At 37.7% G+C, this 24,089-nt stretch overlaps 1 protein-coding gene across 1 annotated transcript in view; it reads right to left on the bottom strand.

The window, feature by feature from the left end:
• LOC113233252 overlaps nt 1-24,089 on the bottom strand; it is a 152,136-nt gene that overhangs the window by 23,505 nt on the left and 104,542 nt on the right. The window contains exon 4 of the mRNA XM_026468295.1: nt 1,074-1,209. Coding sequence (XP_026324080.1) covers nt 1,074-1,202 — 129 coding nt within the window. The 5' untranslated portion in view covers nt 1,203-1,209. The remainder of the gene's footprint in view (nt 1-1,073; nt 1,210-24,089) is intronic.

The raw sequence follows: 24,089 nt of genomic DNA, 5'->3' as shown, positions 1-24,089 counted from the left end.
ATGTTACGCGACAACTGACTGTGAACCTATTTTGATGATTCTTTTTAAAATTTTTATTGAATTGATATTCAGTTATTTATTTATGTGAAATTGCTCCACTAGTTTGTTAGAATTATTAATCAGATCCAGACGCTATACCAACGAACCAGCGGACCTCACGAATTTTTCTATGAGCTTGTTGTCGTATCTTTGTATTTGGTTTTTCAACGACTTTTTAGCCGTCGTGCCATCTATGGGAAATCTGTGAAATTAATAATATCCTTTTTTGTTGGAGAGAGGGTACCTCAGAATTGGGCCCATTTAAATTTCAAGAAAATATTCCACCTCTAAGAGTGGCTGAATTACGACGACGGGACGAAAGACGGGATGAATTACTTTTGAGGTCAGTTTTTTTAGTACTCCGCACTGAGATTATTCACGTGTTTTAGTTAGTTTTTTGTCTAATGATATATGAGACTTGACAAAAATTAAATATCCATTTGTTCTTCCTACGCCGCAAGATAGATCATTGGCTCAATTTCTAAGAAAGTGGCCTCAGTACTCACAACAGAAAGTATAATTTTCTTTTTTAAAAAAGTTGTCCACACGGCGCTACGATGCTATTAAATTAACCTACTTCGCGGAAAAAAGTGGAATACTGTAACCACAATCCCGTTGGCTATCCATTACTATGCCTATTGTTATTGTATAGGCAAGTTGTAAGTACTTTTTTTGTAATGATTGTCAGAAAAAGCCTTCCTATTAAATATACCGTACCGACGGGCACAGTGGCAGCCCCCAAGATCTTTGCGATTAAAAGCTCTGAGTGGCACTGCAACTGTCATGGATAGGCGTGTCACTTACTACCAGGCGCACGACCGGTTCATCCCGTCGCGTAGTATTACAAAAAATTATATTTTGTCTATAATTAGTGCTTAGATCAAAATAGTAGTATTCTACAATACTATATTACTGTATAACGGTCACGATTTGACGTCTTTAGGGAACTGAGATAGCATTGACTATTACAAATATAGGGGTAGAACATTGAACATTCTTCAGTCTTCAAGACAAGACATAATTTATGTACCCACCTTTCCATCGAGTACGGTTTGATCGGGCAGACCACCCTGGTACTCTATATTGTTCGCCTGTGACCCGTAGTTGGACTGCGCCTGCGCAACTCCCAGCGCGCACGCCACTGCAAGCCACCACAGCGCCATCTTTGTTCTGCAACAAGTAAAATGTGATTTAGTTTGAAATATTGTAACAATTAATTAAGATCCTTTCTTAAAGTATGTTGTAGTATAGGTAGACGACATTTATAGTCTAACTGCAACATGTGGTGCGTATTGCTTGGTTAGCATTTAAGTTTACATTTTATTTTATATTGTATTATTTACTCATACTTATATTCTCAAGACCGAGCAATAAACATGTCGCTTTAAAGCAACGTATTTCGCCCTACCATCTACGTCCATCCTTTTTAATAATATGAGAATGTTCTGGAAACCTAATAGTTTAAATTACTCCAGAAAATGGATATTTTACATACAACGAAGGAAAACAAAAGCTTGCAATTTTGACTTTGGCTTTACTTCCTCGTAAATGTGATGTAAAATAGTGTATACATCACGGACGGTAAAAAAATACAAAACTGTAGTTATTAAAGCTCACAAGCCTTCGGCTTTGGGATTCCAATAGGCCTTCGTTCGTAATTTCTTATATGCCGTCTTTAATACACAATGTACTATTATTTTATTTGTACAAAAGACGTTTGTATCAGTTTTTTTTGTCAGCATCTTATTGCGAGCGCGTGTGCGTTAATAGACAAATTTTATGATTACAAAACAAACTTCCAACTAAGACCTTTGGAAGACAATAATCTATGCCCTGTCATCTTCCACATACCATACATAGCCTGGACAATTAACAAAGTACAATCAGAATACAACACACTGTAACGTCATTCCGGTTAGCAACATTGTTGCTTTAAATCGGTGTAACCGCATGCACAATCTTCATAGATTCAATTTTGTATCAATTGTTATTAATGGTTAATTGTACGTCACTGCAGGTCGTGAGTTTTGCCACAGTATTTGCTTTGATTATAATTTCGAAACAATGGTAAGTAAATCTTACCTATTTCTTCCGCCAAGCAGTAATGTGAACATTACGGCGTTCCAATTTTGAAGAATAAGTGCTAGTGACATTGCAGGCACATGGAACTTGTTAGCTTATGTATAAAGGTGGCCGTGACAGTGTCACTCAGACCTTTGCGATTTAAAGCAATGGACAGGCGTGTCGCTAACCACCAGGCTCACGAATTGTTCATCCAGTCACTTGGTATTGTAGCAGGTTTGAGGCACTTGGTTTGAGGTATATTGAATTTAAAACTGTCTAAAAAATAAGGTAGGTTTATATTTAGAATTGTATAAAAAATAGAAGGTTGTTGTCAAATGAACATCGAGAGAGTTCTGGACAAATCTTCAAACCGAACGCTCACAGTGAATCTGTATTTATGAATGTATTCCTCGTTTATTATTAAATTGTGCCTCTCTCTACGCTACAAGCACAGCTCCCACAGTATCATAAAATGGGTCTTTACCCATGCTTAGTAGTGGGCCATAAAATGAATAGATGATAATGATGCTCAGTGGGCCGTTTCCTCGTGCTCCCACTGAGTGTTCCTACTGGGAGCACGAGGACTAATATGTCCTTATACTCCTACCGTGACGTCATATCTAATAAGTCCACTGAACTAGAATAAAAAAATATCAAAGTAAAAAATTCTGAAATATCGTTATTTCATGGGTAAGTAGAAAATTACACTTGAAATCGTCACTTTGCGCTCTTTTGTAAGGTAGAGTCCCCCGAGAAGAATGATCAAGAAAATATAGCTGTTGTTCTTTACAATTAATATAGTAATTTAAATGTACATACAGAAACAACCTGAAAGAGCCAAACGGATTACTACCATGGATTTTTGTCATCCAAATACCTACGTAGAAATTGTATAATAGCCTTTAGTATAAAGTAGGAAGTTAATGGACTTTCAACTGATGAACTAACCGCATCGTGAGTGACCACGTCTCGGCTCAGTATGTCAAAAAAAATAAAGAAACAAAGTAAAACAGAACAGCCTCCGTAGCATGGCTACACACGATAGTCGCGACACGCGCGATAAAATTGGAATAAGCGCGCGCTGTTGGCTGTCTCAATCAGATCTAATTTAGATAGCCCTTAGCGCGCGCTTATTTCAATTTTATCGCGCGCGTCGCGACTATCATGCTACCGGGGCAGGTCAAAATATTAAGTAGTGTTCAATGGAGGTATCGATATTTTATTTTGAGTCAAATTTTTTAAGCTCTCGGAAGAACAGATAAAGTCTTGCACTAAAGTTGCCTTTTTTTGTCAGCTCATGTTTTAACAATCATTACGCAAAATACTTAACCGAAAACGAGCAAATTTTGCTAACGTTTCTTGTAAACTTCTTATAAAAATAATGAGTTTTTTCCTGTTTAAAATCACTTAAACTAATTTGTTTGTCTATTTTATAGACAGAGAGACTATAGTACTAAACTCTATATATAATGAATTAAGGCTTCAAGCTCCTCTTCTCCCGGTATTCCTCTTACCCCTCGTGACCGTACACGATTAATATCCAAAAAAGTTGCTTCATTTTTAATCGCAAAAGTGTTACTGTATAATGAGTTGTTTATGATGATAATATAAAATTGTGCAAATCAAGATGTCTACTCCTATAAAACGGGTTTTATTAAAATTTATAACTATTAATTATAGATTACGCATAATTTGTTTTCACAAATGTTATTAAGCGGACAGTTATTTATTTAAAATGTTTCTTTATTGCATTTTAATGAAAGGATGTCCGGAGAACGGTAAAATTTAAAGTTTTGTCGCTGGATATTTATGATATTTTAAAACTATTTAGCAAAGGCGCAGGAAATGCTAAAAATTGTTTAGTCGCAGTACGTGATTAGCCTGTTTAAAATTCCTAAATACATTAATAGTTATTTGTCATACAAGGATGCAAAATTGTTGTTTGACACGAGTGTTTGTATTGTAACCTGAGCAAGCGAAGGGAGCTAAGTGTCGTATTACAGAACTGTACTCAATGCTCAAGTCAGGATTTGAGCAGACTTGAGTATGATTGCAAGCACTGGAAATACGACCCTAATGGCAAGGACTTGAGTATAATTTTCAGTGCTTTAAATCATACTCAAGTCCTGACTTAAGCATTGAGTAGAGTTCTGGAATACGACCATAAGATTCCTGAGCGTAGCGAGGGTTTCAAGCCACGAGACGCTAAACAACTTTGCTGCCGAGCGAAACACAAAACTTTTCACCTCACTATAGCGAGGAAAATGGTAGATGAAAGAAAAATAGTTGAACTATGAAACATAATTTTTTTAATTATAAGAAAAAGTTTATCTTCGGATGCGTTCTTAATTTCAGCTCATCAATTTTTATTCTTGCTTGTGCTTTTATTTTGTGTGATTATTGAAAATATTTTAGTTCTTCGTCGAATTAAAATAATTTGATTAACACAATTTGTCAATTTAATGTCAACAATAATAAGAATAAAATATACCAAGGGATTTATATTGCATAAATAAGTAATGTACCAGAAATCGCGTAGTTGAACGTGCCATTATCCATTGTCCATAATCAAGTTTGAATTTCGAAACCCTTTTCCACGCTAGCGTGCAATAAACGCTTTTGCAAAACGCGTGCAAAAAGTGGGGTGAAAAATATATTTGTTTATCTCAAACATGCTAGGAAATGTTTGCATTACCTTCAAAAAACGAACACGGAAAGTTTGTCATATACCGCGACTTCTTCCCGGCCAAAGTAAGTGTGAAAATCCATTACTGTCCACCTCTCTAAACTTGAATCTACCTACTAAATAATGAACTATGGGAACAGGTAAAAGAAAAACTCATACAGCCAACCGCCAAGTGTATGTAATAGCATCGTAATTTATCATATTTTTTAATGCGGTAAAATAAACTTTCTCTTTTGTTTTTGGCCTTTTTCTATGTTGTGAGAAAAGCGATAACAAAAATGCCTCTAAATACTATGTCAAATATTACTTTTAATTTTAATTAACATTTCTTTTACCTTTTGTATTATGCATCTTCTTCTCTTTAGTCTTTTATAATGTCCTCACATTGTTTGAGAAAATCACTACATAAGCCACGGCGGGAACGGGGATTGCTTGACTGGAATTCTGTAAAATGGCAGCGATGCAAACGCGATGCAAATGCGATGCAAACGCGATGCAGTTGCTAATCGTCTACCTTTACACACACGCGCGACTTACGCGCGTTTGAATCGATGCTAAAAGTCGTCGTGTGTAAACCACTCTTAATGTCGTGTTATTGTTGTTTTTTTTCTTCATTCTTTCCGTAAAGGAAAAGGCAAAGGTTTGAAACTATACAGCCAAGTCCTGGTGATTTTTTTCTTTTTTTTTTTATCCAAATAGGCATACGCAAAGTCTTCCGTTTAGATTGAACCTCATGTCGTTTACTCGGTATTTGCATTTTTTCTCTGTACAACAAACACACTACCGATACTATGAGAAAGTGGGAATATCTCACGGTGGAAGCAAACAGGTGTACGTATGGTGTAGACAGCTCTTTCCTGCGAGCAAAACTGGGCTTTTTGCACGATTTCTAATCTCTATTCATTGATTTTCTACACGCTAGTGTTGTGTCTTGTTCTCTAGTATACTTTCACGTCAGTGGGTAATAATTTTCTACAATATGTCATAAAAAAGCACACAACAGTAAATGCTTCGACTTCGTAAAAAAAATTAAAAAGAATGTACCAACAATTCTTTCGGATCTTTTTTTTATTTCCCAAAAAAATACTCGATTAGTAACTAAAATATTGTCAGACCATAGATTTTAAATCTATGTGTCAGACCGTGTTTATATACATATCGATTCGCTCTGGACCTTTTGGAGGGAAAATTGTCGTTTTCATTTTGACTTTCAATTATTTTGTGAAATCTAGTTTAAAGTGGAATAGGATAGTGCTATTGTGCCTTAATCGAAGATTAAAACGCGAAATTATACGAATCTCGAACTAAAATACCCGTATCGGCCCGTTCTAAGGAATCCCGAGTCAATCCAAGCACGCCGCCTCAAATTGCCTATCCTCTTTGTGGCGGCCATATTTACAGAAACATAATTCAACTTCATGTACCAAAAAAGAATAATGTACCAAGACTTGGCGGTGTAAAACTTGGTGTAAAACCTTTGCCTTTTCCTTTATGGAAAGAAGAAAAAAATATATATATACACATATCACCATCAATGCATTTATCATCCATGGGTTTCTTCTCAGGTAAGGGTTTAGGCCATAGCCACGTTGGCCCACTTCTGTTGGGGACTTGACAAGTTTTCCGAAGATTGTGAACCTGCTTCAACGTGCAGGTATCATCACAATATTTTCCTTCACCGCAATGCTCATGGTAAATTTTAAATTAGATTTCGCACATAAATTCCAAGTAACTCATAGGAGCTATCCCGGATTCGAACTCACGCCCCCTGCTTGAGAGGACGTCGTCCAGGGAAGTACTGCTACCTTACCTATTTCTGCCGCCAAGCAGTAATGTCAGCATTACTGTGTTCCGGTTTTGAAGGGTAAGGGTGCTGGTGAAATTTCAGGCACATGGGACTTGTCAACTTATGTCTTAGGGTGACGGGCGTAGTGGCAATGCCCCTCAGAGCTTTGCGATTTAAATCTCTATATTATCAAAAAACCTATCAAAAAAACCTATCTAAAACCTATCAAAATACCTATCAAAAAACGCCGATATATTCATAGATGTATTAAAATTTGTAGTGTTTCTGAGGAATTTCACATTTGCGATAACTCTTTATGATACTTCACCTGTCACCTGTTCATCTAGGTTTGCTAAGTCTTATTTTCTTTAGTTAAATGAAGTCATAAACGATGCTGACTCTTAACAAGAATCGAACTGTCAATTTTATGGTTACAAGACGAACGATCTGCTATACAAACATGAGTTATAATTACGATTTTGCATCCTTGATGTAATAAATATTCAACAATATTATTAATAGCCTAAGACTTTTGTGTGGACACTGTCTGTGGTCCACTCTTTTGTGAGTAACGGGAATGGGCCACAAGCATGTGCGACGTCACAAACAGCCACGGACTGCAAAAATACAATAACATGAGGACTACAAAATGATGACTTTTCAGGAGACTGAAACTCAATGCTATCCTAAGGCTCGAGCGGTTGGGTCACGCCACAAATAAAATTTGCGTAGGCGCACACAGATGGCTTTCATGCCATTATTCGCAAGAGGGGTGCCTCACTCACGAGGCGTGTACGCGGCAGCGTTAAGAGGGAGCAGAGGAAAAATTCCTAATCTTCGATTTGATTTTAGAGGGGTATATCCACTTTAAAGTAAAAATAAAATATTGTATGAGTAACTACACGATATATTCAAGCATAGACACTAATCAGAAACATAAAACAATAAAGTTTCCTCGATAGATAAAAAACACGAAATAACCTCTAATTTTCACATTTTTTCGATTCATCCTCGACATGCTACAGGTTATTAGGACAAAAATGAGATAATTAATTATATTTATGCATGATCGAGAACTGTCACTACGGATTTTTTTTAATCCCTTTAGTTTTAGAGTTATTCCGCTAAAATGAATTTGGTACTTTTAATGCGCAAAATTCAACATCTCCTGTCGCATATCACGCAAACTTCAGGCATATATTGGATTCACAAATTTGGGCGGAGCCAACGTCAAAACTTTTTTGGCATGCTCCCTCTTAATATCATCCTAGCCGTGTTGCCAATAGGCTGGACTACCCCTACCAAAAACATTGGGTGCAACTACACGTACGTAGGGTAGTGGTCTAGCCGTGGCATTTTCACTACTATTAAGTCTTTTTATATTTTACTAACCGTTGTCAGGATACAGGAGCAGGGCTCTTGAGTTACACACGCGTTGTGCTTAGATTGAATTTGTTATTTCTCTTTTCCTAACCTCTTATATATTTATAATGTTAAACACTTACAACCCTAACGACGTAAGACTAGACCATTTCATGCCACACTGTCGCACCTTTGGTATAATAGGTAACATTGTACACCACAGAAAAATAAATACAGTAGAAGTGGTTAGTTAGCGTGCCAACTATAGGTCTCGAAAGACATATCTGAGCTCAGTCCGATATTTCAATAGTCAATACTCAATATATTTATTGTCTTCATATGGTACATAAGGTCTTAATATTAAAATAATGTTACACATATGAGCCCTGTCTTAGGGATAACAACATTTGTCATTCGTTCGTGTAAATTCTCTAAAATCCTATAAAAATGCCTAATTGTACTGTTTTGGAGTGCAAAAATGATAACCGCACCGAAAGTATTAGTCGTGGTTAAATTTCATATCATCGGAATGTCTTATATAATAAATGTTCAATTTTTTGTTCATCGAAATAATTATTTTGTTACAAGAAGTAAAGCTTGTACCCCTGCAATATGGTCGCTTCTTGTTTGGAGGACTAAATTAATAACTGCAATTCCTCGTCGTTCAACAATTTACCGCTAGATGGCAGTACATTGATTGAAATTTCAATATAATATCAAAACGTCGTAACTTGCAAAAATGTGTATTGACGGCAATGATTTTTCAACGATATGCTAACAGGGTACTTTTTAAATTTGAAACTACGACCGATCAATATCAATATGTTTCAAATTAAGAATGTGTGAGTTTTGGCGACATCGGTTCTCATAGTAATCAAGGCTTAAGGTACTTCCATTGCTATTTTTTTCTTCCGTGTTGTACACAGACGTTGGTAAACCTAATAAATAAATATTATGATTAATCTCACTATGTACTACTGCAAATAGCTTTCAAACCTTTTTGATTGAGCATAAAGTTTAATAATCTCCTAAATCAGCCAAACACCATCAAGTAAATGACTTAACTAATTTATTAGACGGCAATCTGCGTAAATTCCTCGTACTCCTTTATTTGTTAAAGCCATCTCCGCGGTTCGTTAATGATGGTAAACTTTTACGAGTTAACTAATTACTGGTCCCATCAACTTTCGTTTAACCAATCTCGTAGCAAACTGATCACATAAAAACTTATTGGAACTGGCAAATGATCCTCAACACAGATTAAAAAAAAACAGGCGTACAACTTTGAGGTGAACATCAAAAAATACTAAGTATAATAATTTACGAGTAGTAGCAGTAGAGCACCTTATGGAAGAGTTGTCCAGTGAAGTACTGCCACCTGAAATAGGTGTCAGGCGTTAAGCAGTAATGTGAACATACTGCTTTCCGATTTGGAAGGGTGAGGGTGCTGGCGAAATTACAGGCGCATGGGACTTGTCAACTTATGTCTCTGGGTGTCGGACTCAGTGCGCCCCTAAGATCTTTGCGATTTAAAGCTCTGAGTGGCACTGCAACTGTTATGGACAGGCGTGTCCCCTGCCATCAGGCGCGCGACTTGTTCGTCCAGTCACTTGGTATCATCAAAAACCCCCAAAAGTGTAGTATTGTCTGAGGTTGACGTATTAACCCCTTTGCGGTTCGTGGCTGCATTAATTTTTGCGTCACCCATGCTTGTGTGGATATAGGTGTGGGCCACAGTGTCCATGCAAATGTCTTGGGCTGTTAATAATATGGTTTGATACTAATTTGTATATAATTACTTCCTTTAACAAGTCGCGACATATTAATTTTCAGGTATAGATAATCCGGTGGCTTGGTACATGGAAGCAGTAGGTGTTGTTGGTCTGAAGCGGGGATGGTTTTTTACTATTATATGCCGTGACGGGAGGAACAAATAGTGTACCTGGTGGTAAGCGACACGCCTATCTATGACAATTGCAGTGCCAATCAAAGCTTTAAATCGCAAAGATCTGAGAGGCAAAACTGTAGAGTGTCGTCAACGGTGAAGTCTCGGATTCAATCCCTGGCCGGATCAATGTAGAAAACAAACCTTTCTACATTATCTTGAGACTTTGTGTTTGTGGTACCGTCGTCGTTTGTTTCCGCTTTCATAACACAAGTGGTTTAATTACTTACCTTGGGATCAGTAACGAATGTAATTATGTCTAATACTAACTTAATTAATTGTTTCATTTATTAGGCAATAAATTTAAATACACAGGTAAGGTACAATGACCCCACTGGCCAAGAGTTTCGACTCCAAAGGCGGTAAATAGGTAGTCGGAGTCAAAGTCCTGGTACTTATTACTTTTTAGCCTTTCCGCCAGCTCAGCTGCTGAGCCAGCCCTTTTGTTGGAGATGGGATAGGACAAGCCCATACTCCAATTTAATTAATTTAATTATTTTATCAATTAAATTATTATTATTATATAATCATTTCTTCAGAACCACTGGTCATATTTATTCTGTGGCTTCATAACCAATCAGGAGTCAGTCGAGCTGATAATGTCATAAAACGTTTATTATTTTTATGAAACAGAGCCAAAGTTACATTCCAGGCACATTCTGTATAATGATAGAACAGGAATATTGATGGCAAGGAAAAATAATTATTTTTACTGGTTTATATTGAGCTGTAGTACAATTAAATCCAACATTCCATCTATGAAAGTATAAAGTTTTTTAAAACCAATAACAAAGATGAAAGAAATGTAAGAAACGCGTACAACGAAGCGAAGTATTTGTACCTGCGTCAAAGAAAATATAGCTGATGTCAAACACCGTCGCGTAAACAAGTATACAGTCTGCGAGCATGTCATGGATAAACCTACACATTCACCCCAGGTCCTTGGAAAAGAAGTCCGTTATCTACCCACGATGCTGCGAGAGGCCATTGAAATTAAAAAACATTCTAATTTCCACAGGTAAAATGGTTTCTCCGTACCACCTGTATGGGATCCAGCATTTCCTCTGATGAAAAATCCCAAACGTACTTAAGACTGCAGTACGCCAGACGGGACCACTTGCAGCCGTTGTATGACAAGTTGGAATCGTCTGAGGGGCAGAAGCTTATCTTTAAGCTGGCACGTTCGAGGGTCTTAGCGGCACAAGATATTTCCAAGTGTCGCTGCATTAAAGACCCTCATGGCAACCTTATATGCGAGGTCGACGCGGTGAAGGAGAGATGGCGCTCATATTTCCACGAGCTGCTGAATCAGCAGCAAAGAGAGGTGCAGCCACCGGTCCTCCCTCCGAATCAGGGACTAGTGCGACCGGTAACGCCTGAGGAAGTCCACTTAGCTCTTCGTCGCATGAAGAATCGGAAAGCTGTCGGAGCCGATGGGGTTCCCATCGAGGCCTGGAAGGCAATGGGTCCCCGTGGTGTGGGCATCCTTACCGGCCTCTTTAATCGCGTGCTCCTCACCGGTAAAATCCCTAACCAATGGAGACTGAGTATTATCACTCCAGTCTTCAAAGGGAAGGGATCGGTGCAGGAGTGTGGCGATTATCGGGGCATAAAGGTCATGTCCCACACCATGAAGCTCTTCGAGCGTATAATAGACTCTCGGATCCGACAGGAGAGTGCTGTCTCGGAGGGTCAATATGGGTTTCGGCCTGGTCTTGGGACCATGGATCCTGTTTTTGCCCTAAGGGTCATCATGGAGAAATACAGATTGAAGAATACGCCTCTGCATTTCATGTTTCTTGACATGCAGAAGGCCTTCGACTGTATCCCCCGTGTAATGATCTGGTGGGCACTGAGATCCAAAGGGGTACCAGAAGCTTATATTGACATCATCCGAGACATGTACCGCGATTCCGAATCCATGGTTAGGACTGCTGTTGGTGACACTAAACCCTTCCCTGTCACAGTCGGAGTTCACCAGGGCTCAGTTCTCAGTCCCTATCTGTTCAGCGTGATATTAGACGAGGTCTCAAGCTCCATCCGAGACACGCATGAGCAACCCCCGTGGATGCTTATGTACGCTGACGATATCGCGCTGGCGGATGCGGATAGAGGGAGACTGGTACGACGAGTGAATGTGTGGAAGGAGTCGCTTGAGAACGGCGGTTTGAGACTAAATGTGGCGAAGACTGAGTACATGGTCTGCAACGCTACAGATCCCCTACCCGTACGCATAGGCGAAGACGCGGTCGAGCCTACGGGCCAGTTTAAATACTTGGGATCTGTACTTAGCGCGTCCGGAGACATCGACTGCGACGTCAGAGCCCGAATCGCAGCCGCTTGGGCAAAGTGGCGTGAGGTGACTGGTGTAATTTGTGACCCCAAGATGCCGGTTAAGCTGAAAGGACAGGTCTATAAATCCATCATTAGGCCTGTCCTTTTATATGGCAGTGAAACGTGGCCCGTACTTGAGCGTCATAAGCAGGAGCTGCGTGTCACGGAAATGAAGATGCTGCGCTGGATGTGTGGAGTTTCACGGAAAGACCGTGTCAGAAACTCCCGCATCCGCGGCAGCCTTCATGTCCGTGACATTGCAGATAAACTGCAAGAAAGCCGCCTACGTTGGTACGGCCACATCTTACGGAAACCGGCTTGCTACGTGGGAAACAAATGTCTGGCTATGCCACCTCCGCCGGGCCCCGGTAGAAGGGGCAGACCCAAGAAGTGCTGGCTTGACGTCGCCAAGGGTGATATGCGTGCCAATGGTCTCACCACTAAGGATGCCGAAGACCGTGCAAAGTGGAGGAGAAAGAGTAGGAAAGCGGACCCCGGGCTCCGCAGCAACCCTGCTGAGGACGCAACCGGGACAACGCTAAGATGAGAGAGAGAGTACTTAAGACTGCAGTACTAATTAATATGTTAAAAAGAAAATAGTTTGTAGAACATAATAGAGCTTAAATTAGAATGTTTCTTTGTAAAATTAAAAATAAGGTGCTTCATTAATAACTTTTGTAACTGTAGTGAAAAATAGGGTGGTTTGCATTAATATTAGACATAACTGATTGATGACGTTGCCACCTCAACCATGACAATGCTGTAAACGGCCCGAAAAGTTGGTTTGTTTGAAAAAACAAATATACGCGATTTAAATCCAGAAAAATAGTTTAATTTCCTATGTGTAACAACCGCGAAAACCTAAGGACTCAAAACGCATACAAAAACTCATCAGTTCTGTTGACTCCATCTATGTAAGCTTAGTTAGTTAGTGTTCTATCTATGATAACAAACTAGTGGACTAATTTCACATTAAAAAAATTTAATATAATGGTAGTAAGACATTATAATATTCATTACAATTAATGGCACATTCAAATGGAGCTGGCCGGGACATGTTACGAGACGCGGTGAACACAGGTGGAATAAGGCGATAACCGAATTGTGGCCAAGAAATGGTGAAATTACAGGCACATGGTACTTGTCAACGTATGTCTCAGGGTGATGGGTGCAGTGGCAGTGCCCCTCAGATCTTTGCGATTTAAAGCTCTGAGCACTGCAACTGTTATGGACAGGCGTGTAGCGTACCTACTGGCACACGACTTGTTCGTCCCGTCACTTAATATTATAAAAAAAATATCATTGACTTACAATTATATGGACGTCGGGTCCGCGCTAAAAAGTGTCCGAACTTATAGGGCGTTCAAATCGTATACAGAGCGTCATTCACGCTTTAGTCTTCGTTTGTTCGACTGACAGCGAAGCAAGCAAAATTAGACAGTACTGCGATGACATTACAATTTAAATTCAACGCTTTAGCTTTTTCATATTCCTTTACATGTCACTACATTTAAATAGGTTGACTTGGGACATATTTTTCGTGGTTTTTGTATTAGACCCGTCGTCCATTTATTTGTAAGTCAATGAAAAATATATAATTTTTTTAAAGATTAACCGTAGAAAACTGCTTATAGAATTTTTACCAATCTAACCACGAAAGTATTTATACACTGAGAGTTATTTTTTTATCTTTTCTTTATGTAGTGTCTGGGTTTAACTTATTTACAAATGGTGAATAATAAATATTAAACAACATCACGTTCGTTGCTCCGATCCCAAAGTAAATAACTAAAGCACTTGTGTTATGGAAATTGGAAACAACGACGGTACCACAAACACCCAGACCCGAGATTATACAGAAAAGTTAGTTTTCGACACTAACCCGGCCGGGGATCGAACCCGGGACCTCAGAGATCGCTATACCATGAAAAAAGGTCGTCGTTATAAAGTGGCATATAAAGTATTTAAGACCTTAAATAACCGTTAAAGTATTTAAGTCAATAATGTGCCCGTGACAATCAGGACTGTATCTGAAGGATAACATGGCGCAGGTAGCCTTTCACTGACAACGTTGCTGCCAACTTGATATGAAAAGAAACCAAAACTTGTAGCTGTACCTATACGTTTTTTATTGACAGCTAAGAGTAATGTAATTTTTGTAGAGTAGAAGTACGAATGTAATGTAATTAAGCATCACAAACATAATATAAACTAAAAATTAAATATTTTTTGTAAGTAGAATTCCGAAGACAAAAATCTTCAAGCGAATTCAATCTGTCTTTCTGGTCTTTCTATCCTGTGCGATGATGCCTTATGACATTTACTCTCACTGCCTTAGGTCGGTTGGAAGAAATCTCTTCTAGAGATAAGTCCACCTTTGTTCACCTTTTATACGGGGTGGGAATTTGAGACGGGTTAGCAACGACACCTACTTTAACTGTACAGTGAAAACGGTCCTAGAAGACTGTCTATGATGATGATTTTGAAGATATTTCGATTGGCATTCACAGATTTAGGTTAAAAGAATGGTACAGACAGCAAGATAAACGGTAATTTTCCCGAAAATTTCGTCCGTGTTATTCGGTCACGTTTCTGGTAAGTCTTTACGGTATCATGGGGTTATTAAACAATAAAGTGTGTATCATTCATTCATTAACTGCCTCCGTGGCCGAACGGTTACCATGCCGGACTGCCACGCAGAGGGCCCAGGTTCGGTTCCCGGGTCGGGAGAAATATTTGTAAGGCCTACATTTATTTCTCTCGTGAGTTTGGGTGTAATTTGTGGTTGTCTATGTGTGTCCATGGCACCCGCGACACAGGGTTTCCCTAGTGCGGGGCCATGTCGAGTGTGTGCGTTATTATTATTATTATTCATTCACCAGAAATCAAAATATATAGAGTATATTAACCTAAATTCCAAGAAAGTAATAAACATAGAGTCCATGGTACCTCCTCGTTACTAGATATAACTTTAATGCTGTAGTTTATTAAGAAGAAAGTTTTAAGAGCTGTTTTTTTTCTTTTTATTATTAATTCGTGATATCAGAGGGAGGTATTATTAACTCTTTGGTGTTACTTGGAGTTTAGGTAAATATAAAAACTGATTAGTATCTTTAATACATTATTATGGCAAATATTGAACATTATTGTTCGCTAAATCGTAAGAAGCATTTTGCAAGTCTAAGGTTCAAATTTCAAGTTCGACAACCTCAACAAAATCCAGTAAATGTAGTCGTAAATTTTACATTTAATGAATTTAAACACAAGGACGGCGGCGGCGGGCGGGTCGGGATTGAATCGCCAAATATGGACGGTTAAGTAAGCGGTTAATTGGAGTTATTTATTAGAATAAAGCTTATATTTTTTACAGCAACATAAAGGTTGCTTTTAAGGCTATTGCAGTGGGTAACACGTTACGCAGATACAGATTTTTACGAAATTTTCTTCTTTCTTCACGTAGTAACACCGCGTGTGTGATACAACATTATTTTAAAGAACTTGAAACGCTTATATTGGATCAGAATAGTAGAGTTGTGCAGCGTCACTGTAGTTAGTTACTGCCATGTGTGTGTGCATATGTGCTTTGTATTATCATGGACAATAACTGAAGAGGACTGCTAACCCCCATACCGATCGTACCGATTGTACCGATCGTAGCTCTGAAAAAAGTCAACATTCCGTCTTATACCTAGATGGCGCTGACCAATAGTCTGCAACAGCGTTTACAATTTGGTGGATCGCCACCAGGTACATCAAAATGAAATAGCGGGGAACCAGACCTCAGGATAATTTCGTCATTTTCCGCGACCTTGGATTCTTTAGTAAAAAATAAGCAGCAGCTCATACTTCGCACTAAATTATCGATACCGAAATAATATTAGTAAAACATGTTTACTAACAATAACTGTGTATTATTTTACTTAATGTAACCAGCTTGGGTTTAAAAGTATTGAGTGGGCAAAACAATGTTTAGGAAACACTGTCTGGAAGTAGTTTATATTATGTATAAATGGCCACAGGCCGTGGATAACAATTAATTCCTTTTTATTATCAACAATAGGTAATAGGTTAGTTTTTTTTCTTGTAATATTATTCAATGAGCTAAAATTCTTTTTCTAAACTTTGACAAATATGCGTCAATAGATAGCGTTGTGTGGTACGAACTTAAATTAGTTAACTCTTCCTAATATGGGTAGATGGCGCTAATCCTAAACAAAATAAAACAATAACCGGCACTGTCCGTAAAAATCTATGGTGGCCTCTGCGACCTGACATTTTGCGGTGGACATCCTAGATTCCTGAGCCACAGGCGAAATTCAACCTCAACCTGGTTGAATCGTCGGAGGAATAGAAAGTAGGCCATTACTCCACCAAAGAATACGCTTAGCTCTCTTCTTCTTATTAAAGAACTAGGATGGACTAAAACTATAGTGAAACAAAAACTTTATACTAAAGGTTATTATACCACTTCTGCGTACTTGGATGACAAAAACCCGTGGTAGTAACCCGTTTAGCTCATGGAGGTAGTCTCGATCTCTGATGTTTCAAATAAATAAAAAATTGTAAATGTTGAATGTTTACAAATGTTATTTACAAAGAGCAACCCCTAGAGTTTCTTGCTCATTCTTCTCAGGGGAATCTGCCTTACGAATGAGCGGTAGAGTTTAACCATTGTGACGATTTCAAGTGTAATAATACTTACCTATGAAATAAAGATTATTTTGAACTTGAATTTGAATTTGAGGATCATATCGGTGACGTAATCGCCAACCATCTCTGTTCAGCGCTGTAACTTACCTGATACGACATCAAATTTTCCCTTATCACGTTTGCATACTGCATTCGATTCACATTCGTTATGAATCCGAGAGTATACAAATCTAGAAAACTGGGACCCACTTCGGTCACAATCCAAGAAAATACGAATATCGCTTGTACACCTAGAGATAAAATGATCCCTGTGACATTTCGGATTGTCATTTTTCGGATTCGGAATGGCTACGAATCGAACACATAAAGATCTTCTGAAATTGGAGGCTTCCAGAGAATACCAAGCATTGAACATTATGTAGGGAAGGTATATATAGTGCAGGAAATCGTTCGATAATGCAAATGCGTCAAGTTAGACACAGGTAATAAAACGCCAAGTAAAGTGTTTAGACATTCCACTCGACACATGTTCCTAGAAACCCGTGCGCAGGCGTGCCGTTGCATGTTGTACTGTTAAACGCTCTTTCACGATGCCCGTGCGCATTACGTTACGGACGCTGTCTTGAGCATAACGTCGTCATTTTCAAAACGTTTTGGGATTGAAAACGTACTACACAGAAAGAAATTAGTTAAGAATTTAGACCAGACGTCAGTGTAGAGAACGACTTCTGTATTTTATAATTATTAACACAAAGTTTAACATTAACACCAGCGTCTTCTAGAAAACTGAAGAAATAGATTTCTCACGGATGGCGCTACGACAAAAAAGTCCGCTGGTTCCGTGGCTAAGTTCGCATAGCGTCTAGCACGGTTTGCTAGAGACGCTGGTTCGAATCCAGCCGGATCGAAGTAATTTTTTCTAAGTATTCGATCTTTGTATTTTCATGTTGGGTAAAGCGGCAGATATTCAAACCAATGTTTTATATTTGTATTGCAAAAACAAGCGATTCGTTCCGTGTAGCGTCTAGGCTCTCGGGTTTCTCTCAAAGAAAAGTTTAAGAAGACTGGTATCATGACTGTGGCATCACAGTACATGTACTCAAATATTTTATATGCCCGTAAAATATACATAATTTCAATAAGAAAGATGATATCTATAATATTAACCTTAGAGCTAAGTCCAAAAACATGGTACCACGATTTCGTTTAACCAAGGTAAACAACTCTTCTATGGGGAACCGTATACGTTTTTACAATAAGATTCCGGAGCATATATTAAGATTATAATTTCCTAAGTTTAAAAACTACATTAAAAATATTTTGATTGAAAAGTTTGAGTGAAGACTACGTGTTAGATAAAGATGTATGGAAAGACACGGCTCCAGAATCCACACAAATTTGATTCAATTATTTGAAAAGAGCAATCCCTAGAGTTTCTTGCTCGTTCTTCTCAGGAAAGTCAGCGTAGTGAACGAGCAGTAGCTTAAATGTGACGTTTTCAAGTGTGAATTTATTTTACCTATGGAATAAATTATCTTTGACTTTGATTAATAATTATAATAAACTAGTGAAATAATTTCACAAAAAAACAATTGAATATCATGGTAGTAAAACATTCTTCAATGAACTTAATTACGATTTCTGTATTTTTTACAATTAAGGGCTCTGCACACCATAATCCTCAGTAGACACTCGTAGTAGTAGAGCCATAGAACCATTTAATATGTTCGCACCTAATTTTAATTTGTCTTGTCCTTTTTACGATGCTATTCATTGTACAGGTTCTAATGTATATCAAGTTTGATACATAAGATTTAACCTCAATTCTATGCCTGTTACTATAAGAACGCTTCAAAGTATCAAACGTGATGTGCTTGACTGTACTTGGCAATTTTATTGACTCGACATACATATGTGTTTGAACAGTAGATAATGGTACAGTCTGCATCAAAAAAAAACTGAGCTATTAAACTTACCAAAAATTACACTAGGTATAAAAACTAAACAAGAAAATATGCATTCGAATACTTACAAGGTTTTACAAAGTGTTAATGAAATCACCGATAACATTCAATAGTGGCCTGATGCGCTTGCGCACAGCATTCCACGCATTTTAAATAGAAGTTACGGCGATGTTCAACTACTTATTTGGTGACTGGTTGATAGATATGACACGTTAGTGGATGTTAAGGGAGATTTAATGTTTATACCAGTCCTTGTTCCTAGAAGCGCAGAAGAAACTGGTTATAAATTAAAGAAATGTTATACTAAATATGGAAGAAACGATAAAATCTAGCTTTTATTTATCGAGGAACTCTCGTATTGCTACTAAAAGTCTCTACTTCATCATGCAGTAGCAGTAGTGACCAGGGAAGTACTAGGATTACGTAAGCCTTACTGCGTTCTGATTTGGAAGGGTTAAATTACAGTTTTAGTACCATGCCTTTTCCGCATAGACGGTGGCGCCTTATTATTTTCCCGCGTTAGGCCTTTAGAATGGACCATTTTAGTGATGCGACTTAGCATTTAAAACATTCTAGAGACGCTCACAAAAAAATATGGTTCGCATTTTTTTTAAATTAATCTACTGTGTCAGACTGTATGGCAAAGGCCTCTCCTCTTGACTTCCACAGTTCCCTGTTTGACGCAATATTAGGCCAATCCCGCCATCGCCTTCATGGTGACCCACCAAGTGACTGTGTCAGCACATCTCTGTGGGTGCATGCGGCAGACGTGTCCATCCCAGTGAAATTGAAAGATTGATTTTTTTCACAATCGAAGTTTTGCCTTAAGACTTAAAGCCAATATAAACCCTTGGAGTAGATAATAGACACCCTCGCTAAAGCTCGGGTGTACAAGTTTTGGCTCATTTTAGTCCCTCGATAAAAAAAAAATTGATATTAATTTATTAGTTTTTCTTTAAAATTACTTTGTATTATGTTAATTTATTAATCATAAATATATATTTTTAATTGCGGCGCTCTAACCTAACTATTTTAATTTTAAATACTTTAACTTGGACTTAGGTACTTACCAATGTTACTCACAACTCCCCCTTTTATAGAGTAATATGCGATATTTAACCATGTAATTGCAGAATCTTAGTAACCATATTATGCAAAAGACAAGTTTATTAGCTTAACATGGCATGCCCACACAACCTGCGCCTGCGACTCGTATTGCCATTGTTCGTTAATTATACAGCAAGTATAGTGGTCGAGTTTATTAACATATCTGCTATACATACGGAAGTATCTTATTAATGTTAATTAGAAAAAAAAAACTGGATAAATATAAGCTGTGATTAGTGTTACATTATTTTATTTAATTATTATTTCTTCTTTTGATTCTTTTAATTTATTAAATTTTTATTGATTTGATATTCAATTATTTTTTGTGAAATAGCTCCACTAGTTTGTTTGTTATAATTATTAATACAAAGAAGACGTCGGTTCGAATCCGACCGGATCGAAGGAATTTTTTCTGAGTGTTCGATCTTTGTATTAATAATTATAACAAACTAGTGGAGTAATTTCACAAAAAATAATTGAATGTCAATTCAATAAAAAATTAATTAGTACAGTGAATAGCGACATCTCTCGCCAGGACTGGTAGCTGTAAAGGTACTAACTTGGTGATAAATCTGTCATAGATTTCTCATAGATGGCGCTACGACTAAAAAGTCGTTGAAAGACCAAGTACAAAGACACGACGCAAGCACATAGGAAAATTCGTGAGGTCCGTTGTTTCGTTCCGTGGCTTAGTTGGTATAGCGTCTGCCACGGTATGCAAGAAGACGTCGCTTCGAATCCGACCGGATCGAAGGAATTTTTTCTAAGTGTTTTTTCTGAGTGTTCGATCTTTGTATTAATAATTATAACAAATCTATTAATTTATATTATATAAATTAATAGAATCAATATTTACCGGCTGATAACAGTTGCAATGACAATCAGAGCTTTTAAAGATAACAATGGAGAGATCGGAAGGGCACGCCACTGTGCCAGACACCGTGTGACTTAAGTTGACAATTCCCATTTGCATATAATTTTGCCAGTACCCCTACACTTCAAAACTGGAATGCAGCATTTCTGGCGTCACTGTTTGGCGGCAGAAATACTTGTAGGTAAGGTGGCAGTACTTCCCTTCACGAACTCTTTCACAAGGAGCTCTGCTGCTGATTTAATTGTGCAATGTATGAACTCAGCCAGTTTTCGAAAGCAAATATTTTCCAACTCTCGTAATTTGTGTTACGTGAAATTGAACCTTAAAAGTCCCAAAATCACTGAAACTAAAAATGAAATTCCTTGAAATAAACATCCTACAATCATAGAACCATTCATAAACAGAATAGCCCCGCATCGCATAGTACAATAACCATGAATCTTGCGTGTCCTGGCTGCATGAATGAATATGTATAATCGCGATTAATAGAGAACAAAAGCTGCGTGGGAGCAATGTCATCGCCCACCGCAGGACCGTGGGTTAAATGGCGACAAAATGATGTTAATAAACTATTGCTTATGTTATAATAACTTGAAGTCGTTCCTTTTGTCTATTTAGAACCGTATGTGCTTTCGGTTACAATAAATCAATAAAGTCGATGTATTTAATACAATGTTATTGTGTAACAGACCTTAGCGTCCAATACAGTATACCTTAGCTTGAATTGCAGCATACTTTAGCATCAAATTGTAAGAGATACAATCGTCAATTGAAAGGCCAAAGGCGGTAAACGACACTTAGGTTGAAATTGAATTATACCTATAGAATCGGCACGCTATGATGACCGTTTTGACGTTTTCCCGCTCATCAAGTTTCGTATTAATTGTTATCTATATATCTGTTGAAGGCGCTAATTGCTGTACATTGTTGTGAATAGTGACGTGCAGCAAAATTTATGGAATGTATAATTTTACGCCACAAATCGGTATTTCTTGTTCGAAATTCGAAATTTTTAATAATAAAATTTAATACGACTGTCACTTATGGGATCGCGTCGATCGCTGGCCAGCAAGTTTAACTCCGGCAAACTCACGTCTAAGCTCAAGGCAAAACAAAGCCGTTTCGAACTGACAATATATTTAAGTAAACATTTTTATTTTCGTTTTATTAAAACTTTTTAATCAGCTACACCTTGCAATACTACTTATATATTTAAAAACTTTTAGATGTGACTCGCAACCGATTATATTTTTTTTGTATTGTAATCTGTCAAAACGGCCATCATAGCGTGTATCGGATAGGGCAAAAAGGGATAGTATTTAAACTACACTATCAGTATTTTGACAGATAATTAGAAGAAAAATTAATGCAATGGTACAACGTTCCTCCATAGCCACCGCCTTTCAATATCACGGTAAAATTACAGGCACATGGGACTTGTCAACTTGTCTCAAAGTGACGAGTGCGGTGACAGTTCCCCACACATCTTTGCGATTTAAAGCTCTGAGTGGCACTGTAACTGCTACGGACAGGCGTGTCGCTAACCACCAGGCGCACGACTTGTACACCCCGTCACTTGGTGCCATATATAAAAAAGATCGTTTCAAAGCTAAGCTGTCTTCATAGAAAATCCTACTTTTTTGTAGAAGTCTGGACATAGCAGTACAATATCCTGAGACTGATATGAAACGTGATAAAAAAACGTTTTAACGAACAGCTTATCTGCTCCATTTTAAAGTGCCAACCAATGAATCCACACAAAAAACTACATACAAAAAAAATATAATAACATACTTAACATACGTCCGACTTAACAAAGAGTTAAAATTAATACAAGTAGCGATACCTCATAAAACAACTACCGAGTACGTTCGCAAAAAGTTGCCTGTGACCATATTGAGAATATTAGGCCAAGTTTTGCGATCCGAAAAATTTTATTTGATCCTTCGCACTTGGTATTACAAGTTAGGTTAACCGCAAATGTAAGGTGCAGTCGTGATGTAATACTGAACGACCTCAGATCTTTTTTGGCATTACAACTTTCACTTTTTTAAGAGACTTGTATGAGTTGTATATGTGTAATCCTTGTACTAGTACGTTACACACACTTATATGGGTCAGATTGGAGCGTCTTTTACCCTTTAAATTGTGAACGTTACATATTAAAATATAATATATATACTATTAGGCTCAACTCACACTGTACGATGTATAGATGTGTAGTGTTTTGTCTATTAATAATAATTATAACAAACTAGTGGAGTCACTGGAGTCATTTCACTAAAAATAATTGAATAACACGGTGATGAAATATTCTGACATTCTAGCCTAGGCTGGAAGCTGTAAACGTACCTAACTGGGTGACGAAGTGCTTTCATAGATCTCTCATAGATGGCGCTATAGCTAAAAAGTCGTTAAAAACCAAATACAAAGATCCGTCAATAAATGATTGTTACAACGATTTGTCATTAAAACAATTTGAATATACTGTACGTACTGTACACATAAAAATTGTCATATAATACACTGTGTTACCTATTATTTTCGTTTCCTTTCTTCATTTACTCAAGTGTGTTACGGAATATTGGTGTTAGGTCAGGTCGAAAGCCCAGTTGCCTCTGCTTGCGTTTCACCATATGTAAAAAAATTCACAATCATTGAAAACAAAAATGTCAAATTCGTAACCTAGTTTAATAAAGACACATGCTATTACACGTCACATGAAACTCGTAAAAATAATACTAATTATACTAAACAAATTATGTATGTGAAATGTCATAACTCCTATTTAATAGAAAAGTTATCGGCCAATTTCATTCGTAGAATCTTTAAACCTCTCTCCTGAAAAGTAAAGTAATTTTGCAGATATCGCTTTATTACACGAAGAATGCGAATTCTTGCGTCTCATGTTGCGTAAATGAACGTAACTTAACATTTTGACAGAAAAATAGTACATTGTAAGGACGGTAAATAAGAAATAACTAACGAGGCTCTATTAGAAGCCCGAAGCCGAAGGCTGGCTTTAGAATAGCCCCAAGTCCTAGTTCTTGGGAAACAAGGAACTGTTATGGACAGGCGTGTCGTCTTGTTCGTCCTATCACTTAGCATAAAAAAACACACAGTTACAGTAAACACGAATATTACTTATTTGACAGTAATTGTTTCGGACGGATGTCGGACGGAGGTCGAGAGTAGACCCCCAGCCTCGAAATGCAAATTTGGTTATAAAGATCGGCAGAAAACCAGTGCTGAGCGACCTTTACAGCTCCGTGAATGCT

The sequence above is a fragment of the Hyposmocoma kahamanoa genome, unplaced genomic scaffold (assembly GCF_003589595.1).
Source record: "Hyposmocoma kahamanoa isolate Upper Pololo Valley unplaced genomic scaffold, ASM358959v1 78, whole genome shotgun sequence".
Lineage (NCBI taxonomy): Eukaryota > Metazoa > Arthropoda > Insecta > Lepidoptera > Cosmopterigidae > Hyposmocoma > Hyposmocoma kahamanoa.
This window is presented reverse-complemented; position numbering and strand designations above follow the sequence as displayed.